At 40.7% G+C, this 12,788-nt stretch overlaps 2 protein-coding genes across 2 annotated transcripts in view; one reads left to right on the forward strand and one right to left on the reverse strand.

The window, feature by feature from the left end:
* Window positions 1–12,788, forward strand: part of LOC118478729 (sulfotransferase 6B1-like) — a gene marked incomplete in the record, with an annotated part of 32,984 nt that overhangs the window by 9,460 nt on the left and 10,736 nt on the right.
* LOC101863387 (amine sulfotransferase) overlaps window positions 5,177–12,788 on the reverse strand; it is a 9,109-nt gene continuing 1,497 nt past the window's right edge. The window contains exons 2-6 of the mRNA XM_005110420.3: window positions 11,825–12,034; window positions 11,229–11,386; window positions 9,727–9,844; window positions 6,618–6,780; window positions 5,177–5,521 (exon numbers count right to left, since the gene is read on the reverse strand). Of these exons, the coding sequence (XP_005110477.1) occupies window positions 5,406–5,521; window positions 6,618–6,780; window positions 9,727–9,844; window positions 11,229–11,386; window positions 11,825–12,034 (765 nt within the window). The 3' untranslated portion in view covers window positions 5,177–5,405. The remainder of the gene's footprint in view (window positions 5,522–6,617; window positions 6,781–9,726; window positions 9,845–11,228; window positions 11,387–11,824; window positions 12,035–12,788) is intronic.

Raw genomic sequence — 12,788 nt, forward strand, 5'->3', positions numbered from 1 at the left:
AAGGGGTTGCACCTCCTGCTGGCGGAGCCAATGATTGGCGGAGCAGTGGATCTATTTATATCCCCCGACCAACTGCGGGTGTCAAGATAGTAGGAAGACAAAGAAATAAAAAGGCTTATAGCTTTTGGAGAACAAATCTAGGTTTGGATAGAGTTTGCAGTGTTAATATGTCTTTGAATGCTAGGAACTGTGGTGCAAAATAATAATGGCTGTATGTACTTGACGTGCAAAAAATACTACAGGTATTAGATTATAATTGATACGGAAAGTGTAAAAGCCGACCACTCAAGTTAGTCAAAACAGTAAGAGATAAAGAAACAAAAATGTGTTCAGCTTTTTGTAGAACAAATCTATGTTGGATAGAGTTTAGCAGTGTTAAGAAGTCATTTAGATGCTAGGAACTGTGGTACAGGACAACAATACGTTGGTCGTAAAAACTAGACATGTACGAAAACGAAGACATTATAACCTATACGGAAAGTGTAACGACCAACCATGCAAGTTAGTGAAGATAATAGGAAGACGAAGAAATAGAAATGCTTCCAGCTTTTTGAGAACAAATCTATGTTGGATAGCGTTTAGCAGTGTTAAAAGGTCTTTAAAATGCTAGGAACTGGGGTACAACACAATAATACGTACAACTAAACATGCACAAAAACTAATAGATTATATCTGATTCAGAAAGTGTAACAACTGATCACGCAACTTAGTCAAAACAATAGGAGGATAATAAAAATTGCTATCAGCTTTTTATAACACATTTTGTTTAATATAGAGTGTAGCCGGATGAAGAAACTTAGAAATTGCGATCATCTCTTGTAAAACATAATGTGTTTGCTGATACAAGTAGGCATGCACAAAATCTAATTGATTATAACCTATAGGGAAAATGTAACGACCGACTACACAAGTTGGGCAAAACAGTAAGAGATAAAGAAATAAAAATGCTTCCAGCTTTTCAAGAATATATCTAAGTTTGGATAGAGGTTGACAGTGTTAAAGGGTCTTTAAAATGCTAGGAACTGGGGTACAACAAATAATATGTTGACTGTTACAAGTAAGCATGCACAAAACTTATAGATTATAACTGATGTGGAAAGTATAATTACCCACCACGCAAGTTATAGCTCGTTCACTGTCGTCTGACTGCGGAACGGGATTAAAACAAACGCTCTGTTTAATCTCTCTGGGTCTTTTCATGCCGGTCTAAAAGTTAAACGACCAACAGAATCTAAAAGTACATTAATGAAGGTCACTGCAAACTAAGGTTCCGACAAAATTCTTTGATGTTACTCAAATACGGGTAAAAAAAATAATAGGAGATTTACAGTACACACATAAACGATTAAAAGGATGACTAATTTTCATCAAAACCACACTTTTATATTGAAAGACCACTCACTCTCCAAATAATTCAGAGGCGTAACACGCTATATACTTGTGACAGGATAATCTGGTTTTGAATGCTTCCGATTCTACAAGACAAGACTTGTACACTTCGTCAAAAAGTGCAGATACCCAGTGTTTTGCAAACAAAATGAGTGCTGCTGTAGTATGATTGACTTTTAGGTCCAGACACAAGCTGTACAGCCACTTTGCCTCACTCTGACGATAAGATATTAATGAATATCTAACTGGATGCTTACTCGAGAGTGGAAACACAGTTCGCGATAATACTGCTAAACCAGGGTTTTCCTGTTCCCCCAATTTGGGATGTAAAATACTAATAATGAATACTGAAAAAATAAGATGACTCACCCACGATCAAAAATTGATCCATGCTCTATGCTTCATATTCCGAATCTGATGTCTCAGAAGGGTTAACAATTAGTGATTGCTGGATAACCCCACACCCGTCTCTCTTCCAGCTAGTGTCTTCTTCTTTGACCACATGATCGACGCATTTTTCCAATATTCGCTGTCCACTTTGTCAATGACTTGGGCTGTCAAAACTTTCATATCACGCAGTTTGAAGGTTATGTTTCTGGTAGCGCCGTTATTTTTTTAATCTTTGCCCAAACTTGTTCAATGGGATTGAGGTGTGCGTGGTAAGCCGGCAGTCTGAGACTTGTGTGACCATGTTCAGCAATTATTTTGTCTATCTAAAATGATAACGTTTAACTATATGTAGCAGCTCCGGTTTGAGGGTGCCAAAAAGGAATGGAAAACTGTTTGCAACCAGGCTTCAATATCTGTCTTCCTCCAGCTCAAAGATGGAGCTTTATCTTCTTCAGCTAAGGGTGGACAAGTAAAAAATAACAATAACAGCTTGTTATGATCCTAAAAACAAAATGAAGTTTGCATTCAGCAAGACTTGGAACTCATTCAATCGTCCACTCTTCTGTTCCCTTCGACCCGCTTGTAAAAATAGTGAGTTCACGCCTATGAAGGACAAGTTCCAACAGACGGGTGAGTGGTTTTCGAGACGCACATGATGACATCTAGACGGCCTTAGGAGGAAAAACTACGAGAATACATTAAAATGTGGGGGTACGGTGGTGGCAGTGTCCCAAAATGGGAAATTTGTGGGCTAAATTACTGTAAATCAGTTATTGTTGTGATCCTGTGCATGCACAAAAAGGGCGATTTTTAATATAGGGCCCAAAGAGACAAACGTTTTATTGCTGGGTCAAGTTTTTTTTTTTATGTTTGTTTTGTCCGACCTGCAGAAGTTCCATTCAAAGTTTCGTAAGCATAGGTAAATTCCTGAACGAGCTAAAAAAATTTAATAATGCAGGACAAAAGTGAACAAGCTATACTTGGCCTACGTCCACTATGAAATAAAACGTCCTATTCCGCAAGAAGCGTCGGGGTCAACAATGTAGAGCGAAGGAAATAACACCAACACAACGTTCTACATCGTCAGACAAAATTGTAATGAATAAAATGAAAAGACAACACACAACAGTGAGCGATGATGACTCACTCCCCGGTGATACCAATTTTGCGGTTGGCACGATGTCATTATGTGTGTATAGATATACGCGCACGTATGTGTGTGTGCGTGTGTGTGTGTGCGCGTGTGCGTGTGTGCGTGTGTGTGTGTGTGTGTGTGTGTGCGTGTGTGCGTGTGTGTGTGTGTGTGTGTGTGTGTGTGTGTGTGTGTGTGTGCGTGCGCGCGCGTGTGCGTATGTGTGTGTGTGTAATCCTGTATGCTTGCTGCCGCTACATGGATCACTGTTTTCTAAGATTTCCAGTGAGTGTGAAATATACTTTCACACCTCAAACAAAAGGTAAAAGTATAGATGTATGCTGTGTCGAAGTTTTGCTTCTCAAAAATAATATTTGATACATAAAACACACTGTAATACGAGGTGCCCACTACGGCTGGATCGGGCCGATTGCCCGACTCGATCGCCTCAAAAACAAACTTTGTTTTTGAGGCGATTGAGTCGGGTGTTGTTTTTGAGGCACCCCGTATAAGACGTCACCCCTCTACGTCCGAAATTTCCTTCACGTCTCCCGCAGAGAGGGGTGGTTTCGGAAATCACAGGCTGCCTCAGATATGATACTCTGGCGGTACAATGTGATGACATTGCAAGTGGTGATGCCCAAATGACTTACAATAATGGTGAAACTTTTTTCTTAGGCTTAAATTGTTCCTGAAACGAGCAGTGGAGCCAAACGCAAAAAGTGTCCGAAGCCTCCCCGCTCTCCCCTATATATTTAAAAAAATAATAATAATTTTAAAAAACAATTAATGTATATATTCACTGCTCGCTTCAGGAACAATATACAGTCAAACCTCGTCATACCGCCTACCTACTACCTTGGGATGAGCACAACGTTGGCGGTACAACTCGACTACTGGTAGAAAGAGACTAAAGACAAACCGTGGCCAGTCTTGCCTCATCTATATATATATCTGCCTTGCGCGATTATGCCCTGCCCATGAAAAAATAAAGAAAAGGCAACCAATTACACGTAAAGCTCCAGCGTAAATTCAAATTACTAGAAACAAGGATTAGAAGCAGGGCTGTATAATAGTATGTGTCAAGGACACCGTAGACGTACTGTTTTTTAAGCTGTTACTCGTCTGTCCTCGGGGTCGACTTAGACCTGTGTTGTAGACTTGAGCGTGAGCTCTTACAATAAAAAAAACCCTCACGTGCTGATATTTGGCGACGCCAGATATTGTACGTACTCCCAGGCCAAGGTGGCGCAGTTGTTTTGAAGTTTCTCCAGGCAACTTGAAAATGTCATTTCAATTCCTATCTAAATATTGACCAAAGCCTAAAATTAATAACATTTTCATAATGGGAGCAAATAAGGAACAAATTGACGACAAGGTAAGTATACAGAACCAGAGTATTATGTGATTAGTCCTAGTTCAAGTCCGTAAAAAAAGAAGTACATGTATTTGTATTTGTACACTCGGGCTGTCCGTAAAACGTTGGCCCTGACAGAAAGTGTTGAAGGGTGCCTCCACCCTTCAACACTTTCTGTCAAGGCCAACCCGAGCCCAGAGGGGAACAACTTCCCAACAGAGACTCATTAAAAATTCCCCTCTACATGAGAATCGAACTTGAGTCTCCAGCGTGTAACGGCAAATCGATTAACCACTACACCACAGCAATGGTCTCTTGTTTTGAAAGAGACTGAAATTCATAGCTGCGTTGGCCAGCCTCAATTTTAACTCCAAAATCTTTCTTCATTTGCTTAACTTTTTCATTCACTCACAAACTCTTTCATGCATCCATTCCATCACTCACACACCCACAATCTCACCTACATACCCACAAACTCACCAATTCACTTCCTCACTCACTGACTCACAAAATGACTCACATACCAACAAACTCACTAATTCAGTTCATCACTCACTTCATTCATAAACTCACTCCCTTGCTCCCAAACTCACTCACTCACTCACTTACTCACAAGCTCTCACTCACCCACTATGTCACATTCAGGCCTCAAGCACACAATATGTTGCACAGCTACAAGCAGGCAAATGGGGCAGTTTTTGCACGCTCCTCTCTCTTTGCCGCTAAGTGACGTCAGACTTTGCAACCATGAGAAATTTGCCGCTAAGTGACGTCAGACTTTGCAACCATGAGAAATTTGCCGCTAAGTGACGTCAGACTTTGCAACCATGAGAAAGGTGGAACTGGTCCAAGAGTATGTACGAGGTCTAACATGTTTATATAAATGCGAATAAATGTTTCCATAAAAATAGATTGTACAAACTTTATTGCAAGGTAAAAACCAGTGTAATGTATCAAATGTAAATATAATCATATATGTTTAAAATGTAGTATCGGCATATTATATAATAGTATATGAAATAATAATTATTTCACTGATCATGAGAATCTGTTAACAATGAAAATATAATTAGCTCTCCTCTGCATTACTGGCGAAGAAAATACTCGAAGTGTTGTTCATTGGTCATGGTTCAGACTTCAAATCTCATATTTGAATGTGTAAATCTTAGAGCTTCCCATCCTGCTCCGTGTGATGTGGTCAAACCATTCGCTCTGAGCAACTGTGAAGTGATTTTTCCAGTCTCCGACTTTGCCTGAGAAGAAAAACAACAACATTTAGAAAATGCTTTTCACAGAATTACTTCGCACTGTGAATATTGCGTTAGACATTTGTGGTAATAGTAGTAATAGTAGAAGTAATAGTAGAAGTAGTAGCAGCAGCAGTAGCAGCAGTAGTAGCAGCAGCAGCAGCAGCAGCAGGAGCAGCAGCAGCAGCAGCAGCAGCAGTAGTAGTAGTAGTAGTAGTAGTAGTAGTAGTAGTAGTAGTAGTAGTAGTAGTAGTAGTAGTAGTAGTAGTAGTAGGTAGTTGTTGTTGTTGTTGTTGTTGTTGTTGTTGCTGTTGCAGATTGGTATATGCAGTCGTGGTGATTTGGTCTTGGCCTTCTCTTTTTCTGTTTCTCCACCTAATACTCCTCTTCCTCTTCTTCCTTCTTCCTTCTTCCTTCTTCCTTCTTCCTTCTTCCTTCTTCCTTCTTCCTTCTTCCTTCTTCCTTCTTCCTTCTTCCTTCTTCCTTCTTCTTCTTCCTTCTTCCTTCTTCCTTCTTCCTTCTTCCTTCTTCCTTCTTCCTTCTTCCTTCTTCCTTCTTCTTCTTCCTTCTTCTTCTTCCTCCTTCCTCCTTCCTCCTTCCTCCTTCCTCCTCCTCCTCCTTCTTCTTCTTCTTCTTCTTCTTCTTCTTCTTCTTCTTCTTCTTCTTCTTCTTCTTCTTCTTCTTCTTCTTCTTCTTCTTCTTCTTCTTCTTCTTCTTCTTCTTCTTCTCTTTCTTTCCTTCTTCTTCTTCTTCTTCTTCTTCTTCTTCTATTACTGGGGTTAAAGAGCAATTCAGTGTGCCTTATCTCGCGTCAGCTATAAGTGACTAGGAAGCATAATTTACTTTGCCACATTTGGGTAGCCAAACAAAAGGCTGACTCAACCCTGCCTGTCACATCCGACCTTGACTGATTGGAACTTATAATACTTTTCCCAGACCTCCCCCCTCATTCGGACAAATAATTTTCCCCCAAGGGACTTTTTTAGACAGACTTTTTTTTTTTTTTGGGGGGGGGGGGGGGGTTCTTTGGGGGGTTAGGGACAGATGTAGGTCCAACATGTACCGAAAATTTCAGCAACAAATGGAAAAAATTAATGTTTACCTTTCCGGTACATAATGGGCCCAGACTTGTCTTTGTGTAGTATGTCTTTCTGCTTTATGACGTTCTCCATCGTGGTAGCATTTATCACTTTCTGTAGAAACTCATCGTCGTAGTCTTTGCCCAAAAACTTGGCCAGTTTTCGAACCTCTTCCAGTGGGTTCTCCTGCAGTAACGTTGCCATTGCAGCAATGAAATCGATCATGTGAAAGAAATGTTGATACATCACAATCTAAATTGTGTTTTATTTAGTGATGAAGATTCGAGGTGTTACTAGATAGCGGCATACTAAGAAAAGAAAGAGGAGAGATAAATATAATATATTATGTTTTAGTTTTTTAAAGTTTTAGTAGAGGTTTTACGGCACTCGCAACTGCATAAGGTCATATGAGCGCCAGAAGATTAAAGGTGTTGCAAGAGAGTAACAAACATAAAAAAGAAGGAAGGGAGATAAGGACGATAGATGTTTGATAAGAAAGAAGGACCAGTAGTAGTGGTACTTGGACTTGCCACAGATAGTTTTAGTAAAAGTTTTACGACACTTGCAACACAATAAGGTCATATAAGTGCCGAAGAATAGATTAAGTGTTACAAGAAAGTAACATACACAAAAAAGAGGGAGGGGAGAGAAGGACGACAGATGTTCGACAGATGTTTGACAGGAAAGAAGGAGCAAACCACACCAGAGCACCCGCCAACCACCCACTATATTATGTTTGATGTGACAGAAGAACCAAAATACACCAGAAAACTCGTCAACCACCCACACCAGAGTCTAATAATGATCCTAATTTTTTCATTCCCTTGTCGTGGTGATGTCATCTTCTTCATCATCATCATCATCAGCAGCAGCAGCAGCAGCAGCAGCAGCACCACCACCACCACCACCACCACCACCACCAAAACACACACACACACACACACACACACACACACACACACACACACACAAACACACATACACAAACACACACACACATGCACACACATGCACACACAAACACACACACACACACACACACACACACACACACCACACACACACACACGCGCGCGCGGGTGCGCGCGCACCCATTAACTCCTTATCTACGGCAAGCTGCTCCCCAGCAACTCGCAGTCAGAACCGCTGTGCCGGTGAGGCGCTGGCAGCAGCTCGGGTACATTCCTTTACGGCAACTTCAACGTCAAATTATTTTCGGCAACTGCCGAAGACAGGTCTCTTTTACCAGGAATTCATTCATTAGATGAAGAGCTATCAATAAAAGTTCACTTGTTTTGATTTAATCACCAATTTAGTGACGTACCTACTTACCAAGAAAAAACAACACTTTACCCGCGGGAAAGCCTATAACTGTCCACTTAAGTGCAAAATTCACACAAAAATTGACAAGCAAGCTCCAGAAAGAGAAACACGTAACAAAAACAAGAGTACCTTGGAAGCACCCATGGCTACTCCGGAGATACAGTTCACTGTTGAACAACGTATTTTTATGGTTGAAACATCATTATATCGAGATAAATCCCGTATGCTAACGGCTGACAGGGAATCTCTTCTGTAAACAGTTTGGAATTAACACCAAAGACCGTAAGAAAATACCAAGTAAAGTGACAATACTTAAGTGGGTGGCTGACTTCATGTCACATGGCTCAGTTGAAAATAAATACAAGAGGTCAAAAATTAGGGTCACCCACAGAGGGAGACCGATGCAAGGGCGCACTCCTGAAAATGTGGCATTGGGGATGGAGTCTGTGAGCGAAGAACCTAAAAAGTCAGTTCGTCGTTATTGTATTGAACTAACTATTGCTAGAGAGTCTGTTCGGCGCATGTTGGAGTGCGATCTGAAGTTTAAACCGTACAAGACCGAGGTATATCAAAGGCTCAGCAATGGAAAATAAATGGTCGTTTTTAAGGACAAACGGGCTAACCCAAATCTCGGGGGTTTCCAGAAATCTTGACCTACACCAGGAGTGGGCATTGCCATACCTATAGGAGAAGTTTGGTCAAAGATACTTTGGTTTGGTTTCATTGGTGTGTATATTTGTTTGGTTATAGGGAAAACTCTCCTTGTCTTTTAAAGAAACTGAACAAGGGGCAAATACTTTACTTTCGATTTTCTCAAAACAGCATTTTTCGGGATAGCCCCATTGTGCTTAAAAGCGACCAAATGTCGTAGACAATATCGCCAAGCGCCTCGGAGCGTGTATCGCCCGAAACGGACGTCACATGAAGCATGTGCTCTAACATGTTCATTTTAACGGTTTTTATGGCTGTCTCCGTGGGTAACGTTTTTTGGGGGGGAAGGTCACCAGGTATCATCATCATCATCCAGTGCCAGATCTGCGACAGACATCGGCGATTATGGTTGTCCATTCATTCCTTTGCTCGGATGCTCTCAAAAAAGCTATGTTTCCCCGATCTTTCCCTGTTACCCATTAATTGTTTAGGTTCCCTGAGTATGTTGTTCTGGGCCTACCCCTGCCTCGTTTGCCCTCAATTGTGCCAGTGAGAGCTAGATGTTCAAGACCCTTATGTCTAATCAGGGGTCCCAAAAACTGCATTTAATTTGTCGTTCCCTGATTGGTTTTAACATTGAGCGTCCCACGTGGGCTTCATCAAGTACTACCTCATTTGATTTCTTTTCCTTTCACGATACTCTTAGCAGTCTCCTAAGAAACCCCATTTCTGTTGCTTCTATTTTATTTTCGCTGTTGGTGATTGTCCAGCATTATTTGCCATATAGAAGGGTTGACCAAACGTAGCATTTCAAAACTTTCTCTTTTGGTGTTCATTGAGATACTTTTCCATGATTGTTCTTGGGGTGTTACAGCAGTGGTTTCCCGTTGCCTACTGCCGGTTTGTGTACAGTTTTCTCTGCTAGCCTTTGTCATTCACTGACAACCCACAAGGCAGTGGGGGCTTTGGTAGGATTTATTGCACCTCCCGTCGTCAAGATGGTCCCTTCTTCGAGTGTGTGAGGTATTTATTGAAGCACCTGGTATATATGTCAATTTTAGATTTCATACGAAAAATAGAGACCCTGCATTTTGGGGCTTATCCCCCTCGGAGATAAAGAGTTATGTATACATATTATATTTCATATGATGTACTTACGTGCATATTCTCATAACATATAACACAGGCATTGAGATCTTTCTGCTCGTTGATGGCTCTCTCCCAGTCTCTCATGTAGTCAAAGACACAGTTGCTGGCTACTAGACCGTCCACAAACCTGCACAAACATTATTTTGACAAACCTAACTTACGTTTTACTTTGTTTTCTTTTTTGTTGTTTGTTGTTCGTTAGGTAGGTAGGTTGGTTGGGAGGTGGGGGGGGGGGGGGTCGGGTAGTCACGAGTATTTTTGCTTGTTTGTTTTGTTGTGTTGTTTGTTGAGTTGTTGTTGTTGATTTTATTTTTTTATTTATTTTTTTTTTGGTTGGGGGGGTTGGGGGTTCTATTTGCTTTTTTGGTGCGTTCATGTTTACATCTACAAATCTTAGTATAAAAAATGCGTGCTGAGTGGTTGGGCAGAAGGGGGTGGGGGCGCAGCTTACGGTTACTTCATTTTGTATGTACCGGTGTTATGAAGCAAATGTCCATGGTTCAAACCCCTAAGGAAGTGTTCATAACTTTGATTTTTCGGGAAATGTTTTGGTGGGTCTCTCTATATAATGCTAGGCAAGGTGCCAACATATGCGTGCGACACAACTACGAAAACCTTTTGCATACTTTCAGAAAATGTAAGTGTTGCGAATTTTGCAAGATTTCTAGCAAAAATTACTGTCCTTGGGAGGTATATTCCTTCTACCCACGTTACTCTATTAGCTATCTGTTTTTTTCTGTCCGTCTGCCTGTCTGTCCGTTTGTCTGTCGGTCTGGCTGTCTGTCTGTCTGTCTATCTGTTGGTCTACCTCTTTGTGTGTATCTTTATATGTCTCATCCCTTCTCTCTCTAAGAAAAGTATCTGGCGCATAAAAGTAAAATACTATTATTTCTAATTACTTTCCTTTTCTGCAGTTCGGGTAATTCCTCCAGATCCAACATATCAACTTATCATTATGATTTTCACTTTCGTCTGTCATTCAAGTCACTTGTGGCGCTGTTTGTACTGATAACTGGTTCATACAACAAACACTTGACCAGACATAGTGGGGATTTTTTCGCGAAAACACAAGTTATCAGGTGGGACGGAACTGAGGGGGTCGTTGGCTTTCTTAGCGTTACAGATTGGCTCATAATATTTCAGGCATTAAACTCTTCATAAAATGACATAGTTTCATGCATGAAACCTAGTATCAAAATACATCTTTCAAAGCATTAAATCTGTCTTTAATAAAAAATTTTTTTTTAACAGTTCTATGTCTTAAATATTTTATCAACAGACACAGTTTCATGAAATTGTAACCTTTTATCAAAAGGGTGGTGTGTCGACATGGAATCTAAAAGAAAATTCTAAACTCCACTATTTATTCTAAATTCATTCAGACTCTTGCAACCTTAGTAAACCGGGGGTTTTTTCCGGAAAATTTGTATGTGAACATTTTGATTCCCATTGAGTGGACTTTAAGTTAATCTTGACTTACAACAGGACACTCATGTAAAGAAACCACCAACCGGGGCAGATATTTGGAGAAGTCCGAGTTGCTGTATTTATAAGCTGGGATCCTAGAATTGTGATAAAAGTAGGAGACTGCCACGTCTTTGGGGTTTCTGTACACATGGATCACCTTGACGCCTTTCTTTAAGATGTCTTTGGGCTGTTGCTCAAAGAACTGAGGAAACAGTGAGCAATCATGGTTATATTTAAAATGTAGTTGGTTGGTGTATGCTATGGTGTGGTTTGCTCCTTCATTCCTATCTAATATCTATCGTCCTTTCATCTTCTACTTCTCTTTGTATGTCACTTCCTAGTGGTGCTTCTAATTTTTCAGCATTATCTGACCTCTTTGTTCTGTGAGTGCCATTAAACTCTCATTAAAACTAGATCAAGGAGCTAAAAAACCCAACAAGAACAGCAGCAAATTTTACAAAGTAGATAAAGCAGTGCAAGTTAGTGGTGGTGGTGGTGATTGTGGTTGCAGTGGGGGTACATGACGTTATGTCGGGTGGGAGGATGAGGAAGGGGGGAAGCATGGGTGAGTATCACTTGGGCACCTAAACTTGAACTAGTGACATTTCCAACAAAATGAGCATTAACAACATAATCTCACTGCATGGTTGTTGAGAAGTCGGGGAGATGGGAGATCATCTATGTCGCCTGAATTGAAACATTTAGAGGCCTCCATCATGAACTGTTCTTTGTCCACTTTGTCCGCACTTGTCCGGCCACTCATCAGCAGTCGGGAGATCTCCCACACCCAGTGACAGCCGGACTTGGGGTAGGAGCACAGGATGACGTCATCCTCCCTGAGTGGGTAGTCCTGAAAGGGACACAAGTGAAGAAAAGATTATAAGTTGCACGCGTGTTTGTGTGTGTGTGTGTGTGTGTGTGTGTGTGTGTGTGTGTGTGTGTGTGTGTGTGTGTGTGTGTGTGTGTGTGTGCCGGGAGAAACGGCCCAGTTATCGGCACAGCTATTTTTGCGCAACGGGGTGAAAAGGCCAAGACAATCGTACCTGGTCAAAAATTGAGTTGCATCAGAAAACACACGTTTAACCATATTATTTCTTAATAACATATTGAAAGGACTTAATTACATTTTAAAGTCTAAATATATTCATTCTTATTATTTTTGCATCATGCTGTACTTCACCGAAGGTTTAAAAGGTGCAAGAAATAGGGTCAACATACTAAGGTTAAAGCCGTTTTTACACTCTGTGTTACAAAATGGAAAATGTCGCATACGGTATCTTTAAAACTACTGAAGACATCTGAAATTTAAAAAATCAGAATGTTCAGTATAATTTGCTACTTTACTTTTACTTTATTTTACTTTTCCGATCCACCGGCCATCTGAGCTCTAGCCCCTCGGCCTGTGAATTTTTGCTACAAGAGTATGCCCTTATTTCAATTATATCCAAAATTTCCAACAGCTGGGACCATTCTCCAGTCAAACACACATATTTGGAAAATCGGAACAGATGGTTGAAGAAACACTAGGATAATATAACATACGTTTTTTTTTACGTTTCGTTTGTTTGTTTCTGTATGTGTGTGGGTGGGGGGGGGGGGGGGTT

This window comes from Aplysia californica, unplaced genomic scaffold (genome assembly GCF_000002075.1).
Source record: "Aplysia californica isolate F4 #8 unplaced genomic scaffold, AplCal3.0 scaffold00887, whole genome shotgun sequence".
NCBI lineage: Eukaryota > Metazoa > Mollusca > Gastropoda > Aplysiida > Aplysiidae > Aplysia > Aplysia californica.